This window comes from Thamnophis sirtalis, unplaced genomic scaffold (assembly GCF_051295495.1).
Source record: "Thamnophis sirtalis isolate CommonGarterSnake01/CBP01778 unplaced genomic scaffold, rThaSir2_p1.2 scaffold_4, whole genome shotgun sequence".
NCBI lineage: Eukaryota > Metazoa > Chordata > Lepidosauria > Squamata > Natricidae > Thamnophis > Thamnophis sirtalis.
Genome location: NW_028261384.1, coordinates 128,027,717 through 128,045,079, shown reverse-complemented (window position 1 = coordinate 128,045,079; position 17,363 = coordinate 128,027,717). Strand labels below are relative to the sequence as shown.

General features: G+C 39.1%; 1 protein-coding gene across 1 annotated transcript; it reads left to right on the top strand.

Annotated features, from left to right (window-relative positions):
* Window positions 1–2,977: 2,977 nt before the first annotated feature.
* On the top strand, window positions 2,978–17,064 carry LOC106548054 (vomeronasal type-2 receptor 26-like). The gene is made up of 6 exons (XM_087712048.1): window positions 2,978–3,195; window positions 5,565–5,742; window positions 7,815–8,675; window positions 10,761–10,988; window positions 12,205–12,331; window positions 16,166–17,064. The coding sequence occupies exons 1-6, from the start codon at window positions 2,978–2,980 to the stop codon at window positions 17,062–17,064; spliced, it is 2,511 nt and encodes an 836-aa protein (XP_087568174.1).
* Window positions 17,065–17,363: the final 299 nt, after the last annotated feature.

Sequence of the window (17,363 nt, the reverse complement as noted above, 5' to 3'; positions counted from 1 at the left end):
TGAAAACTGCACATAAAATGAATTAAAATGTTCTATGCATGAGTTAAAATCATCCTGTTTAATGGACTGTCAAAGGGGATTTAAGAAAAAGACCAGAACTAAAAGAGAAATAGATGACCTACTACAATGCTTATTACACATTTTTGCTGATATATACTAACGTTTGATAAACACAGAATACTATGATATTATAAGAATTTCTCCTCCTTCTCCTAAAATCAGAATATTCAATGGATTAATAATTTCTAAGTAGGCATTGTCATTTTCTTTACTCTACTCTACTCTATTCATTTGTTTTTCAATTCTAACAAAGAGTTTAGCTTCTCTCTCTTGAAAATGCAAGCCAGCATAAGGCATTATAATGCAAGCTAGCCTTAACTTTCAAACAGTTCATTTAGTGACCAAAGTTACAATGGCATTGAAAAAAGTGTCTGATGACAGTTTTCACACTTAGTGACCATTTTCACACTTAGCGACCATTGCAGCATCCTCATGGTCATGTGATCAAAATTTTGATGTTTGGCAACAGATTCATATTTATGATAATTTCAGTGTCCTGGGGTCATGTTTGACAAAATATAAAATTTTTAATCAAGCCCCCCACCCCGCCCTCCCGGTCAATGGTGTCCCTCTTTACCAATCTGAAAATCTGGTCACCTTAATCTTATACGATGAAAAATACAGTAATCATCATTTCTAACCTGGGATCTTCTGTTTCATCAAAGTATAGAGTTGCAGACTTCATGACCTTGTAAAAAAGCACCATAATATTTTTCTCCCTGACTTCCATCAGTTCAAATATGAGTTTGGGTAAGAAAATGTGAATAGTCCTTCCTCACTAATGGTAATTGGGATGAGAGACTTTATTGCTAAGTGCCTGATGTTCTGTCACAGAAGATCCAGCAGTCCCAGTTGCCATTGTTAGAGAGATCCTGTGAAGTCACAGGAACCTGTGGTCATGTGATCACTATTGCCAACCTCCTACTGGCTTCCCTATTGATTTTGCTCTTAGGAAATGAAAGTTACAAATGACAATTGTGGGTCATTTCATGTTTTAATGAGGGACAGGCCTAGGGGGCCTGTCTATGGAACCACTACATTATCCTGTCCCACCAGGTCAGGCAGTGGAGGTACTGTATATTGCTGACCTCATTAGCCAAATAGCAATAGCAATTAGATTACTATACCACTCCATAGTGCTTTACAGTATTCTCTGAGTGATTTTCAAAGAACATCATATTGCCCCCAACACTCTGAGTCCTCATTTTAACACCCTCAGAAGGATAGAAGGCTGAGCTGGTCAGAATCAAATTCCTGGCAGTTGGCAGAGCCTGCAATACTGCATTCTAACCACTGCACCAACCCAGCTCCTATCCTGTATGCTGACTGGCGAGGTTCGGGAAGTTTTCTCTGCCATTGCCTCCACCTTGTGAAACACTTTCCCCTCATAAGGGAGGCAGGGCCCCCTCTCCTAACCTTCCAGAAAGGCATGAAAACATAGTTCAATGGTGTAGCTTAGGGCATATCCAGAAGCATGTAACTATGGGGTAGTTAGTGAGCTAAAAACTCTTTTGTCAACTTTGAATTAATTTTTAGTATTGTTTGATACACATGTGTGTGTAAGTGTATGCATATGTGTGTATAAATTTTTTGTATTTTATTTAATATATCTATATATTTTATATATATATATATATATATATATATATATATATATATATATATATATATATATATATATATATATATATATATATATATATATATATATATAATTTTGTTATTGTGTGTGTGTGTACAAAGTTTTTAATATTTTATTCACATTCACACACACCAAAGTCCCTCAGTTAGGATGATAGTTGGGTTTAAAATTTGATAAATCAATAATTGTGATTTAAATTCCAAACACTCATATTGTGATCCTATGACAATGGAGGTATTACAATCAGTGCAGCCACAATGACCTGTCAGCAGTGGTGGGATTCACATTTTTTACTACCGATTCTGTGAGCATGGCTTGGTGGGCGTGGCTTGGCAGGTGTGGCTTGGTGAGCATAGAAGGGTAAGGTTACTGCAAAATTCCCATTTCCTCCCAATCAGCTGGGACTCGGGAGGCAGAGAATAGATGGGGGCAGGGCCGTTCAGAGGTGGTATTTACCGGTTCTCCTAATTACTCAAAATTTCTGCTACTGGTTCTCCAGAACTGGTCAGAACCTGCTGAATACCACCTCTGCCTGTCAGATATACCCCACATTCCTTACCATCGTAACTTCAAATGATCATTTAGAGAGTGGACATTAAATGTGATAACCTATAAACAATTAAATATCAATTGACATTGCAGCTGCTAAAATATTAAAAGATAAATGGATGTAATTGCAGCTCTGTATTCTCACCAAACTTGCTAAGTTATGGCACACGCCTCTTGATTATGAATTAATAATTATGTGTAGTAAATGAATATAGGGAAACAATCCATTCTTTTTTTCTGCTTTTTAAAAAGTGTTGAAAAAGGGGCCTCTCATTAAAACATATTTATTTCCTCACATTCTAACCTGGGATCATTTGGGGATTAAGCTTTAATAGTATATACAAGCTTTTCTGGGGAAATTATAGACCTAAAACTCTCTTGCTATTTCAGATTTTAAAAAAAGTTATTTTCCATTCATTGTCTCTGGAAGGAGTCATGATTATCTTTCCTATAATTACCAAAATACATTTTATAAATTAAATTCCTTCTGAAACCTCTATGGGGCTTCAGGGAGCATACCATAACAATGAAATATGATTGAAGGGAGCCAATAACATTTCTTGTCCATTCAGGCGTGGGATGCAAAAGGCAGAACTGTGACAATCCAGTTCTTCAAACTGTACACTTCCAAGTTCCAAGCAAGCAAGTAAAATAGCATATATGCAGGCTATTATACTTTAATGACACTTTTATTTTTCAGAAGGAAATTCAGATTTCTTGTACAATATGTTACTGTTCATGTCGCTGATGATATTACTGCCAGATGTGGTATGCCATATTCCTGCTACTGCTAGCTGTCTAGTGGGCAAGACTAATCTTCTTAAGCATAATTATTATCATAGAGGAGATCTCATCATTGCTGGCATTATTTCTCAGTTCTACATGATTTCTGATGCAGTGGATTTTAGAAGGCATCCAGATGAAGAACTAGTTGATGACCTCATGTATACTGCTATTAGATATCTTTCTTTACTATGATGACTTGCATGTTTAACTATATTTAAAGAGGGAATGTCGACCTAATAGTAGTAACTGTGAAAAGGATCTTGGAATCCTAGTGGACAACCATTTAAATATGAGCCAGCAGTGTGCATCAGCTGCCAAAAAAGCCAACACAGTCCTAGGCTACATAAACAGAGTGATAGAATCAAGATCATATGAAGGGTTAATACAACTTTATATTGCCCTGGTAAGGTCATACTTGGAATACTGCAACCAGTTTTGGTCCCCATGATGTAAAAAAGATGTGGAGACTCTAGAAAGAGTGCAGAGAAGAGCAACAAAGGTGATTAAGGGATTGGAGGCTAAAACATATGAAGAACGGTTGTAGGTACTGGGTATGTCTAGTTGAATGAAAAGAAGGACTAGGGGAGACGTGATAGCAGTGTTCCAATATCTCAGGAGATGCCATAAAGAAGAGGGAGTAAAACTATTCTCCAAAGCACCTGAGTGTAGAACAAGAAGCAATGGGTGGAAACTAATCAAGGAGAGAAGCAACTTAGAACCAAGGAGAAATTTCCTGACAGTTGGAACAATTAATCAGTGGAACGGCTTGTCTCCAGAAATTATGAATGCCCCAATACTGGAAGTCTTTAAAAAGATGTTGGATAGCCATTTGTCTGAAATGGTATAGGGTTTCCTGCCCAGGCAAGGGGTTGGACTAGAAGACCTCCAAGATCCTTCCAACTCTGCTATTGTATTATTGATGGAAATCCTACCTTCCAATTGCTTTATAGTAATGTTTAGCATATAATAATTGCATTATAGCATAGTATCATCATTATCAACCATGCCAATAATAGTTGGTATTTCTTGTTGATTGATCCAAGTTTCTTGTATGTACTTAGATGCCCATGTATACTTCTTGCCTTAAAAAAATAAAACAAAACCTATAATATCAAGTGACTAAATAAAATGTGCAGTCATTCCTTTTGTTTTTAGAAATGGTGAAAATCTACAGTTCACTTTTTAATTTATATACTGTAGAATGTATCACCAATAATGTGTCCCTGATCACTTTTTGCAATTAATCAGACATCAATATTTAGGATTTGAATTATTTTCATGGATATTAAGAAAAATATAGGTCTGTGTGCATTTTGACTTCAAGTCTTAGATGGTCCTTTAGACCTTCTAAGTTCTAAAGTATATCTTGAACATATTTGAAGTAGATACATTTTTCTCGAGGATTGCTTATTCTGCTTTCTGCAGTTGTTGCGTGATCCTGGCAAATAGCAAGGTTGCTTTAACAGTTTCAAAGAATTAAAATAATTGCATTCTTGCATCTTGCAGAGCTTAAACTTTTACAGAAAAAAAGTGAAGAATAGAATAGAAAAAATGGAATGGAATAGAATAGAATAGAATTCTTTGTTGGCCAAGTCTGATTGGACACGCAAGGAATTTGTCTTTGGTGCATATGCTCTCAGTGTACATAAAAAGAAAAGATACATTCATCAAGAATCATAAGATACAACACTTAATGATAGTCATAGGGTACAAATAAGCAATCAGGAAACAATCAATATCAATATAAATTGTAAGGATACAAGCAACAAAATTACAGTTCTGCAGTCATAATTGGGAGGAGATGGGTGATAGGAATGATGAGAAGACTAATAGTAATAGTAATGCAACCTTAGTGAATAGTTTGACCATGGTAAGGGAATTATTTGTTTAGCAGAGTGATAGCATTAGGGGAAAAGCTGTCCTTGTGTCTAGTTGTCTTGGTGTGCAGAGCTCTATAGCGTCATTTTGAGGGTAGGAGTTGAAACAATTTATGTCCAGGATATGAGGGGTCTTAAATATTTTCACGGCCCTCTTTCTGACTTGTGCAGTATATAGATCCTCAATTCTGCAATTCTGATTATCCTCTGAAATCTGTGTCTGTCTTGTTTGGTTGCAGAACCCAACCAGACAGTTATAGAGGTGCCAATGACAGACTCTATAAGAAAGAAGATGTATAAAGCAGGATTAAAAATAGTAAGACAAGCCAAATGTAATATCATTCATGAATATTCTATTTGGCCATTCATCCATTCTCTAGTGAAATATGTTTGTTCTTTTTCATATAAACATATATTTCATGTTTTAAGTTAGTTTTAAAATATATTTGAAAGCAGAAAACCCAATTCTAGTTGCTGCCTGAAGATCACATTGTTTTTCACTCTAGAACTCTATGCATCCATAATTCTCATTGCAGGTTTTTTCTTCAAAACTATCAACACACCTTAGCTTTAATTTTTGCTGTAAAGGAGATCAATGAAAACCCTCAGCTCTTATCTAATGTGACCCTGGGCATTCGCATCACGAACAGCAATTTCATGGCTAAATGGACCTATTTTGCTTCACTGGAGCTATTGTCCACACAGGGCAAATTCATCCCTAATTATAAATGTGATATGCAGGAGAAGACAATATCTGTTATTGCAGGACCTAATGCAAACATCTGTCCATTTATGCCAAATATTCTGAATATCTACAAGATGCCACAAGTAAGAATAACTTATGAATAAATATCTTTCTTTTCACAATGTCTAATATTCATGGTTGGTTAGCTTTTTTATTTAAATTTCATATATAGTGTGAGTGTGCATGTGTGAGTGTGTGTGTATGTGTGTGTATGTAAATTTGAGATTTGCATACAAATTGACCATCTGAGTAAAAAAAAAAAGGCAACATTGCCTAAACAGTAGGGATTAGTTATGTGATATGTGCCTAAAGGACGTGGAGGCTCAGTGGCTAAGACGCTGAGCTTGTCAATCAGAAAAGTCGGCAGTTCGGCGGTTGAATCCCTAGCGCCGCATAATGGAGTGAGCTCCCATTACTTGTCCCAGCTTCTGCCAAACTAGCAGTTTGAAAGCATGTAAAAATGCAAGTAGAAAAATAAGAACCACCTTTGGTGGGAAGGTAATAGCATTATGTGCACTTTCAGTGTTTACTCATGCTGGAGTGGAATTGATGCAATCTTACAAAGCATTCCCTTAAGCTGCATGGCCTTTTATGTAACTAGATAAAAACTTGTATTCATATCCATGATAGTTGGAAGGAACAAAGAAATATTTAATTCAGTTGGTTTGAAATAGAAATGCAAATATTTAGAAAATCTCATTCCTTTTTGGTGGAGAGAAGCAATCCCAACAAGCAGAGCCTCCCTTGAAGACTGAAAATTGTGCAGATGGCTTCATTTGTTCTATCATGCTTACAACTCTTTGGGATAATTTTCCCCCAAAAAAATATTTTTATTTTTGAAGAAGGTGAAAACAGCTTGAGATTCATTTGACTTTGTGGAATCTGAGGACATGGATAAGGTGTTCATCAGTATAAGTTTTATCACCTGTGGGCTAGATCCATGATTCTTCTGTGTCCTTCCGATGGCCCATCAGAATCTGTGCACTTGAAACCTTATGTAATATTCTAACACCGATGATGTTGCCTAGTTTGAGTAATAAAACATCTGCAAGAAAATAACCTGAGATAGTGTCCTTTATTGAGATATTCTTTATTTTCATTTGAGTGTAGAAGAGTGTGGGCAATCAAGGCGGTGATCACAGTGCATGTGTGACACTGGCAAGTGTATTTGAGTAATTACCTGGAAAACACATTCATAGCTCCTCTAATCTCCAAACTTCCTTCCAAGACAGCATATTGTCTTGGAAAAATACATAGAGCACATTGCAATAGTCTGACTATTGTACAAATGTGAATCAGTGTCTTCAGATTATTATTTGTATTTCTCACTCCTGTTCTAAAGAACGGGGCAAGGAGACACTACTTCCTAATCAGGCCACTCTTATATGGAAGGCAATATACTATATCATATTGTACCATATCATATATCACTTGTCATACCATCAAATATCATAGCAGATCATCACATGGAAAATGAGAAGATTTTGTGAATTCAAATAAATCTAGAAACATTGCAGAGACCAGCAACAAAAATGTTTAGGGAACCGAAAGCTAAAAACTATGAAGAACAGTTGCAGGAAGTATGTATATCTAGTTTAATGAAAAGAAGAACTAGGAGTGACATGATAGCAGTGTTCCAATATCTAAGAATATCTGAGATAAAAAAGGGGAGGTGGCAACCTATCTTCTAAAGTGCCTGAAGGCAGAACAAGAAGCAATGGATGAGAATTAATCAAGGAGAGAAACAACTAGAATTAAGGGCAGAACAATTAATCAATGGAATGACTTGCCTTCAGAAGTTGTGGGTGGAGTAGAGGATCTCAGAGGATTGGACATGAGAATTTTAAGAAGAGATTGGACAATGATTTGTCTGAACTGGTATATGGTTTCCTGCTTGAGCAGAGGTTTGACTAGAAAACTTCCAAGGTCCCTTCCAATTCTGTTATTCTGTTATTTTGTTATCCTGTTAAAGTTCAGGAATTACTGAAACAATAAATCATCAAATCTCTGGCATTGAAATATTATTTATTTTTATTCACTTATACTTATTAAAGCAAAAAAAATCTTTCTAGACTATATTTCTTTTGAAGTTTGCAATCAACGTAGTCTGAATCATAAACTCTAAAACCCAACAAATTTAAATTATTTTTCTTAGCTCATCTATGGATCCGCTCCAATGGTAGACAACAGCGAAGACACCGTTTTCTTTCATCGTTTTTTCCCAAATGAGGCGCTTCAGACCAAGGGGATTCTTCAGCTGCTGTTGCATTTAAAGTGGGTGTGGATAGGGCTGATCTCCCAACGTGATGAGAGTGGGCAGAGGTTCGTACGGAATGCCCATATACTGTTTGCCCAGAAAGGTATTTGCTTTGACTTCATGCAAGAGTTGCCCAAAGAAACTTTTTCGAATGACATTGACATGGTATTTAAAGATTTTATTGCCTTGTACAAGATTGTCATGAACAGCACGGCCAATGTTGTCATCCTCTACTGTGAAAACCAGGTCATTGCCGTTTTCAGGATATTTCCCTATCTTTCAGAATATGAGTATATACCGGTAAGGAGAAAAGACAAAGTCTGGATCATGCCAGCCCAAATGGAGTTCACATCAGTCCCTTTTCAAAAAATACGGCCTTTGGACTTTATTCATGGTGCCATATCTTTTGCAGTTTCTTCCAAGGAGGTGACGGAATTCAAACCATTCTTGCAGATGAGAAGTCCTACTTCAGAAGAAGAAGACCATATAACAAGATTGTTCTGGGAACAGGCATTTGAATGTTCTTTCTTTAAAGATAGGTTAGGTGAGGCGGGTGGAGTGCTGTGCACTGGAGAAGAGAAGCTGGAGACTCTTCCTAATTCGATATTTGAGACCACCATGACTGGGCAGAGTTACAGCATTTATAATGCAATCTATGCCATGGCATATGCTTTACAAGCCATGTTTTCATCCAAACACAAACACGGAGCAAGGGCGGACCATGGAAGCCTGATGATTCTCAAGGAAGAAACATGGCTGGTAATATTAGAAGAAATTACTGTATTTTTGGAGTATAAGACACACCTTAGTTTTTGGGGAGGAAAATAAGAAAAAAAATTCTGCTTCTACCTACCAGCATCCATCGCAGGGCTGACGTTCAATTTTTTCTCCTACTAGTTTTGTGGGCATGGCTTGATGGGGGGAGGTTCCTGTGACTGAGTGGGTGTGGCCAACTTAATGTCACTCACGGCCATGCCCACTCAATCACAGGACCCCCCCCACCAAGCAATGCCCACAGAACTCAGTAGGAAAAAAATGTGTGTATGGCACGAGAAGGGCTCATAGTGAATGCTGTGTCAAAGAGAATCTGAACATTTCTCCCTCCATTCACAGAAGAACTGCTGCTCCCTTTATGGTCCCCCCCCGGCCCACTCCCTCCCAGGGACTACCTTAAAGCGATAGGCTGCAGGAGCTCCTCTGTGAATGGAGGAGAAAGATTCAGATTCTCTCTGCCGCATTTAACATTGACTTATGTGCTAGAGAGAATCCAACTGTTTCTCTCTCCATTCACAGCAGATTTGCTCTTCCCTTTATCATCCACCCTGGCCCCCTCCCTCCAAGGGACTGCCTTAAAGGGACAGGCTGCAGCAGCTCTGCTGTGAATGGAGGGATAAATGTTTGGATTAGTTAGGCGGGTTGAGCAGTCAGAAGGGCCATGCGAGTGGACGGAAGAGATGAGCGGTAACTGGGTGGCCATGGATGGGGCCAACCAGGGGTGATTTCTACTGGTTCAGGGAGCCGATTCAAATTGTCCCTATTGGTTTGCCCGAGCTGATGAGATCCAGTCAAATTTCAGCCTGATCCATCAGTATTTATCTGGCTAGCATCATTAATAAACAGCCTGGTCAGTTTCAGCACTTTACCCTAATTCAGCACAAGCAGCTGATTGGCGGGTGGATCAGCCTCCCGGAATACCCTCAATCAGCTGTTCCCAGAGATGAACGTTAGCAACAGGTTCGCAGGTTGTGAGCACACAGGCCTTGTTGGGGCTGATATGCAGCTTCAAAACCACAGCTGATTGTCACAGGGAGATCCAGTGAGTACAGCAGGCAAAGCATGGAACTAGTCAGACAAGGCAGCAGCTGTTCAGGGTCACTATTTTGGCCTCTATGCCTTGCATTTTCACCCTCCAAATGCTCCATTTGAAACTGTTCCAGGCTGCAGGGACCACTAAAGCACATTGCCGCCGATCGTCGCCCGAAAACATGATTTGTGGACGAGAAAGGGTAGGGGCCGGTGGGTCTGAGGGGCTACATTTGGTGTAGAGCTGAGTTGGTGCAGTGGTTAGGGTGCAGTACTGCAGGCCACTTCAGCTGACTGTTATCTGCAGTTCAGCGGTTCTAATCTCACCGGCTCAAGGTTGACTCAGCCTTCCATCCTTCTGAGGTGGGTGAAATGAGGACCCAGACTGTGGGGGCGATATGCTGACTCTGTAAACCACTTACAGAAGGCTGAAAGCCCTATGAAGCGGTATATAAGTTTAACTGCTATTGCTATTGTATAAGATGCACCAAATTTCCAGCCTCTTTTAGGGGGGGGGTTATGTCTTACACTCTGAAAAATATGGTAGAATGATACATTGATCAAACTTTCCTGATGTGTTCAGGTGATTTTCTGACCGGAAAAATGCACATTTCAAGTTCAGTATCCACATAGTTTAGAAATTACACAAATCTTTGCCCTGGTCCACTTTTTATGACAGCAGTGTGGGGGAGCTGTGTAAGAACAATTCAATTTGGGGAAAAATGCATTTGACTAAATCACCGTTTCATAATGCTGTTTGAAGCTTTGTCAAGCCATTTCCCTTTGGTGAAATTATGTTTATTAATATTATAATTCACCTGTACAGTATTACCCAGAACTTTTAAAAAGTAGTACTGTACATTTAGCATAGGAATATTTATTTTTTCAAGATCAATTGCATTTATTTATTTATTTATTGAATTTATATAGCTGCCCATCTCACACACGTAACCCTGGACAGCCTGCACAATTAAAACACAAAGCTAAAGAATCAACATAATTCAAACACAAAACATTTGTGTTTGATTTGCTTCCATTTAGCTCCATCCTTACCTGAGAACAGTCTTATTTAACAACAGTGTTGGGGAAAAAGTTTTCTTTAATGAAAAGGGGGAATTAGGAACTGGATTTGATATCATCAACTGGATCACATTCCCAAACCAAACTTTCCTTAAAATCAAAGTTGGAAAGGTAGACCCATTGGCTTCTCCAGAAGAGTCTTTCATAATTTCTGAAGAAAACATCATCTGGCCGACCATGTTCAACCAGGTATTTCCTACTGACATTTCAGGTTGTCTAGAATCCTCCTCCTTGCCATTTTCAAGCATCACTTTTATCATTTGAGATTCTTCATTTAGTAATAAAATTAAGGCAATAAAATGTGTTGAAAAATGAACAGAGTAGGGATTGGGTTGGATTGGAATGGAATGGAATGGAATAGAATAGAATAACAGAGTTGGAAGGTCTTCTAGTTTAACCCCCTGCTTAGACCCCCAATTATATAGGGCTTCCATTATTAAATTTTTACTGTCTTTTCAGAAGTACATAGGAAACCATCTTTGAATTATAAAAGCTGGAAATTATTTAATAATAAACAAGCTACATGCTGAGACACGGTACTGGTTAAAATATCTTATTCCTCATTGTTTCAAATTTTTCCTTCTTCATCAATTAAAGGTCGTAAATCACTACCTTATAATTTTATTATATTCTAATTGCACATGTTTTGAAATTTCATCTATTTTCTTTAGTTTTAACCTGTAACTTTGACACCTTTACAAAGTGATCTGTTTCATAATTTTATATTCTACAAGGCTGATTAAATGCAAGTGGAACTCCGTATCCCATGAGTAAATGCTCTATAGTACTACTTTTCACGATCTATTTGACAGAAAGGACTGGAATCAGTGAAAATGCAAATAATGCCAAGGTTTAATTTCACCTATAAATCATGGGATACATTACTGATCAGATTCACCCCAAAGGTGCTTTTCAAAAGACAACCGGGCTTTGTTTTTTTCCCCTTGTAAATATTTCATTTCTTATCCAAGAAGCTTCTTCAGTTCTCAAAGAACTAAAGGTTTCTCAAATGTTTTCAAGGACAAAACCCAAGAAAGTTCTGTTGCTTTTTGTAAAGCACCTTTGGGACAACCCATCAGATGGATGTTTGAGAATCTCCATGGATATTTTCTGATTAGATTGACCAAAATGGAATTTGAGGGAAATCCAGTTCGAACAATTAAGCCTTCAGAAAATCTCTTAGACTATATCAGGAAATGCACGATTCCATGAGGACATATAGACAATGTCACGTTATTATGGTGACATTCATTCAAGTTTCCTATCTAATAAAATGTGGATTTGTATGCCATGTATAGAATTTCTCAAAACCTCATTCAGATTTATCAGAATATCATATATACAGTGAAATACGAGTGTATAAAACAAAACTATTGAACTCCCTCCTGGTTTCATTTCTGAATAGGCGCTACCACTTTCTGTATGCAATGAAAATTGTTATCCAGGCTACCTCAAGAAAAAAATAGACGAGAAACCGTTTTGCTGCTATGATTGTCTTCCTTGTGCAGAGGGGAAAATTTCAAACAGAGTAGGTAAGATGTGCCATGTATATAATGGAGAAAGCTTATTGACTCTCGCCAGGAGTATTGTGTACCTATCTGTGTTTAGTCTGCACTGTATTGTTCTCAAATGTAATCAGTTATTCAGAATGCAGAGTATTGGCTTCATTGAAGCAAGGCAACCTCAGTATTATATATTTTTTTTCAAAAGTGTTTCCTAACATCTAAATCTAAATTGCTGGCCCCTGTTGTTGTCCCTGACATTATATGTTTTGACCCAGCTACCCCAAAATGACAAACCGGCTGACATGAACTCAAAAGATTCTTTTATTAGGAATGCTGGCAGCCCTAACAAAATGTTTCTCTGGCAGGCTAACAAGTCCTTCTGAGCAGAAGATGAATAGCTGTCTGCCACACCTATTCATCTCCGTCCCCTGCCTTTTATCCCCAGTGCAAGGTGGGGTCTAGTGGTGGGTTTCAAAACTTTTTAGAACCTCTTCTGTAGGTGTGTCCGGCTTTGTGAGAGTGGCTTGCCAGCCATGTGAGAGTGGCTTGCTGGCCCTGTGACTGGGTGGGAGTGGCCTGCTAGCCATGTGACTGGGTGGGCATGGCCAACTTGTAAAATGTGGTGAAACGTACTTAATAACACTCTTGCTTAGCAACTAAAATGTTGGCTCAGAAACTCTGGCATTTGAAGCACACAAGTCTTAAAGCTGTCAAGTTACAAGACCCTTGCACCCCTAACACCAGGAGTGTTCAAACTTGACAGCTTTAAGACTTGTGGACTCCAAGTCCCAGAATTTCTTCTCCAATGATGTTGGCTCAGGAACTCTGGCATTGAAGTGTGCAAGTCTTAAAGCTGTCAAGTTACAAGACCCTTGCACCCCTAACCCTTTAGAAAAAAAAACAGGGGTGTTCAAACTTGACAGTTTTAAGACTTGTGGACTTCAACTCCCAGAATTCCTCCTCTCATTCTTCTCCTTGATGATGTGCAGATGGGCAGGGGGGGAGCTGGAACCAGTTCTAAATGGCACTGTAGATTTGTGGAACCTCTTCTACGGAAGAGGTTAGAATTGGCTGCCCGGAGTCCTCCAGGATTGGGCGGTCTATAAATTCAATAAATGAAATGAAATGAAATGTCAGGAACCCACCCCTGGTGGGGCCTCACTAGCAGCAGTGGCACTTCCTTCCCTAGGATCGGCCCATAGATTTCCATTGCTTTCCTCTCCTCTGCTTTTTGTGCATCTGTGCATCAGACACTGGACCCAGCTGTTCCTCCTCTTCCTCATCAGCCACCTCCAGATCTGGGAGCTGTTGACTCTCCATCTGAGGGCTGACGGATGGCCCAGGCTTTGTCTCTTTCTCTCTCTCTCTCTTTGTCAGCTCCATTCCCTCTTCCCCCTTGGAGCTCCCAGATTGCTTTGAAGCTGACCCTGACTCCCATGCCTCCACCTCTTCTGATTTGGCTGCTGAACTGGCTGGTGGCTGACAGGCTACAACATTATATCTGATTTTGACTTTCCATATGTGCAGAATCAGATGTAAAAAAATTCTACATGATGAAAAGACTTCTCACTAGGTGAGAGTAAAATTATCTTAAAATTAAGGGAGCACTTAGGAAAAGTTGAGCACTTCTGTTTTATTATTCTTCATCTTTGAAGGAAGAGAATTGAATATGACAATAGCACTTTGACGTATATAACACTTCACAATGCTTTATAGCCCTCTCTAAACAAGTTACAGACTTGGCAATATGCCAAAAATCTGGCTCTTCATTTTATCTGCCTTGGAAGGATGGAAGGCTGAGTCAATCTTGAGCCAGTGAGAATTGAACTACTGAACTGCTGGCAGCCAGCAATCAGCAGAAGTTGCCTACAGTACTTCATTCTAACCACTGCACCACCATGGCTCATGATACTGTTAGGTATAAAGAAGCAAGAAGATGAGTGTGTGCATTTTGGAGAGAAGCAGGCACATAAATAGATATGGAACATAAATATTGGTTCTTCTGCTGCTCTGATAATGAATTACAATATTAATGGATCTTTAAATATAAATAACTGGAATTCTTGTTAAAATAATTGTCAGTTGAACATGAAGAATATCCAAAATGAAAAACTTTATGAGTTAAGGGAAATTTCTCCAAGGAATTAGATTACTTCTTCCTAGATATGGTGTTTTCCAGAAATTGACCCTGTCTCATATTTTTTTGCCACTAAAAAAAGCACCAGCTCTTTTTTTTGTGGTGGGGTTGGAGGAATGTCATCCACTGATTCACCTCACTTGGGCATGTCATCACCAGCAAGGCCAGTAAGACTTTCCTGAAGGCCTATGTAGCCGATAACAGAGCTCTGGATTGATATGGAGCTCTGTTATCTAGAGAGGCCTTTTGGAAAGGTTTCTGCAACTGATAACAGAGCTCCGGATCAATCCAGAGCTCTGTTATTGGCTACATAGGCCTTCAGGAAAGCCTTGCCAACTGCAGAGGAAATAGGCTGAGGTGTGTGATGCATGGCTGCAACTGTCCAAAGGTATTTCCCTGTGCACCTGGAGTGGGCGAGGTCTTAAATAGGGCTTATTTTGGGGATAGGGCTTATATTGGGCACAGGTGTAAAAATCAAGCTAGGACATACTTTCTGAGTTGGTTGTATTTTCGGAAAAACACCAGAGGTGGTATTCAGCAAGTTCTGACCAGTTCTGGAGAACCAGTAGAAGAAATTTTGAGTAGTTCGGAGAACCAGTAAATACCACTTCTGACTGGCTCCACCCCCCCCCCCCCCCCATCTATTCTCTGCCTCCCTAGGCCCAGCTGTCCGGTATGAAATGGAGATTTTACAGTATCCTTTCCCTGGAGTGGGGAGGGAATGGAGATTTTACAATATCCTTCCCCTGCCATGCCCAACAAACCATGTTCACTAGGCCATGCCACACCCACCAAGCCATGCCCACAGAACTGGTAGTAAAAAAAAATGAATCCTATCACTGAGAAACATGGTATTAAGAAAAAAGATAGATTTTAACTCATCTTTCATAAAATAAGTCAGTTGTTAAGTAAGATTCCAAGATGAGCTCACAAAGAAGTATCACAATATTTCTCTGCAAAAAAATAAATTAGGAAACTCTGAATTGACATAAACTTTTGTCTTATACAATCCTTCCATCCTCCAAAATGACATTGAGATCGACACAAGCAACATTCTTGGTCTCTATATGACCAAGCATATACAGGTTACTTTTCTGCATGTAGATGTTCCCATTCTCAAGTTGCAATGCTGTAATACAAATAAAATGTACACAATTAATTAGAAATAAATGGAGTTGCATTCACAGGTTATTTGGGCCACAATGTTTTCTTTGAGCAGTCCTTAGTGCTCTCTGAGCTTGGTTGTTTTCTTGCAAATGTTTCATTATCCCAACTAGACAGGGGTGGGTTCCAGCAGGCACTACTGTCAGTTTGCTCATGTGTGCTTTATGTGCATGCATGCACTTTGTGCTTTGGGTGCGTTTGATGCACACTGTGCACCCATGCACAGTGCAATTAAAATTGCTCTGCATATGCACAGAACTAAAATGCAAGATTGTTGCGCTTATGGCGCCGCCCAGAGAACCAGTTCGCGGGCGTGGTATACCTGGGTTCGCTGCCTGTTCCAGTGACCCAGGCTGCCAAACCACTACTGGTTCAGCGAAACCGGTCCTAACCGGTAGGAACCCACCACTGAAACTAGGTAACATCATCAGTGTAGTCACTAGAACTGATGATATTACCTAGGTTGGGTAATGAAATATCTGCAGGAAAACAACCAAGAGAACACCAAGGATCCTTCATTTCATAACTCTGCGTATAAATATTAATGCTTTCTTTTGCAGATGCAGATGACTGTTTACAATGTCCAGAAGGTCAATACCCAAATGTAGCTCACAATCTTTGCATTGAAAAACGGATAACATTCTTGTCTTACGAAGAACCCTTGGGAATCACTTTGACCACCGTAGCTGTCTTGTTTCTTGCAACTTCGGCTTTGGTGCTGAGGATCTTCATTAAACAGTGGGAAACCCCCATAGTCAAAGCCAACAACAGGAACATCACCTACATTCTTCTCATTGCTCTCCAGCTATCTTTCCTCTGCACTTTTCTTTTCATTGGGCAGCCTGATCCAGTGAAATGTCTCATGCGGCAAACTGCTTTTGGCATCATCTTCTCTGTAGCCATATCTTGCATTTTGGGTAAAACAACCATAGTGGTTCTTGCTTTCATGGCCACCAAGCCAGGATCCCAAATAAAAAAATGGGTGGGGAAAAGGCTAGCCAACTCCATTGTCCTTTCCTGCTCCCTGATACAAGTCACAATTTGTGTTGTGTGGCTGGCAATTTCTCCCCCATTTCCAGATTCTAATAGTCACTCAATGGCTGAAGAAATTATACTAGAATGTAATGAAGGATCAACCATCATGTTTTATACTGTCCTTGGCTTTATGGGATTCTTGACCTTTATCAGCTTCACTGTGGCCTTCCTAGCTAGGAAGTTACCTGACAGCTTCAATGAAGCCAAATTCATCACCTTTAGCATGTTGGTCTTTTGCAGTGTCTGGGTAACATTTGTTCCCACCTATCTGAGCACCAAGGGGAAGTACATGGTGGTGGTGGAGATCTTCTCCATTTTGGCTTCAGCAATGGGATTGCTTGGCTGCATCTTTTTCCCAAAATGCTATATTATTCTTCTGAGACCTGATTTAAATAGAAAGGACAAACTTATTAAAAAAAACTGAATTATGTTTCTGAATCTTATAAATTCTCCTCAATGTTATGTTTCCTTTTTCTGCTAGACTTTGCAGTCTGGGAAAACTGAGCCAGATTTTTTTTTCAAAAATGCACAAAATAAATGTTTGTCTAATGTTGGAATGTGTCTAGGTTTATATCCATGTCAACCAATAAAGTACAATTTCTTCCCATGGCAATTTTGTCCAGCATTTTGTTTGCCAGTGGCTTAGATTTTTTTATAGTCTTGGATGTTCATGAGTAATGCTTTGAAGGAGGCTTAAGTATAATATGGTAGTTACCAAAATCC

What these genes read in the sequence shown, in the direction of transcription:
- LOC106548054 (XM_087712048.1), top strand. Translation starts at nt 2,978, where the DNA reads ATGTTACTGTTCATGTCGCTGATGATATTACTGCCAGATGTGGTATGC. An exon ending in ATATCTACAAGATGCCACAA is followed by an intron (nt 5,743 to 7,814) that starts GTAAGAATAACT and finishes TATTTTTCTTAG; the next exon opens with CTCATCTATGGATCCGCTCC. An exon ending in GGCCGACCATGTTCAACCAG is followed by an intron (nt 10,989 to 12,204) that starts GTATTTCCTACT and finishes ATTTCTGAATAG; the next exon opens with GCGCTACCACTTTCTGTATG.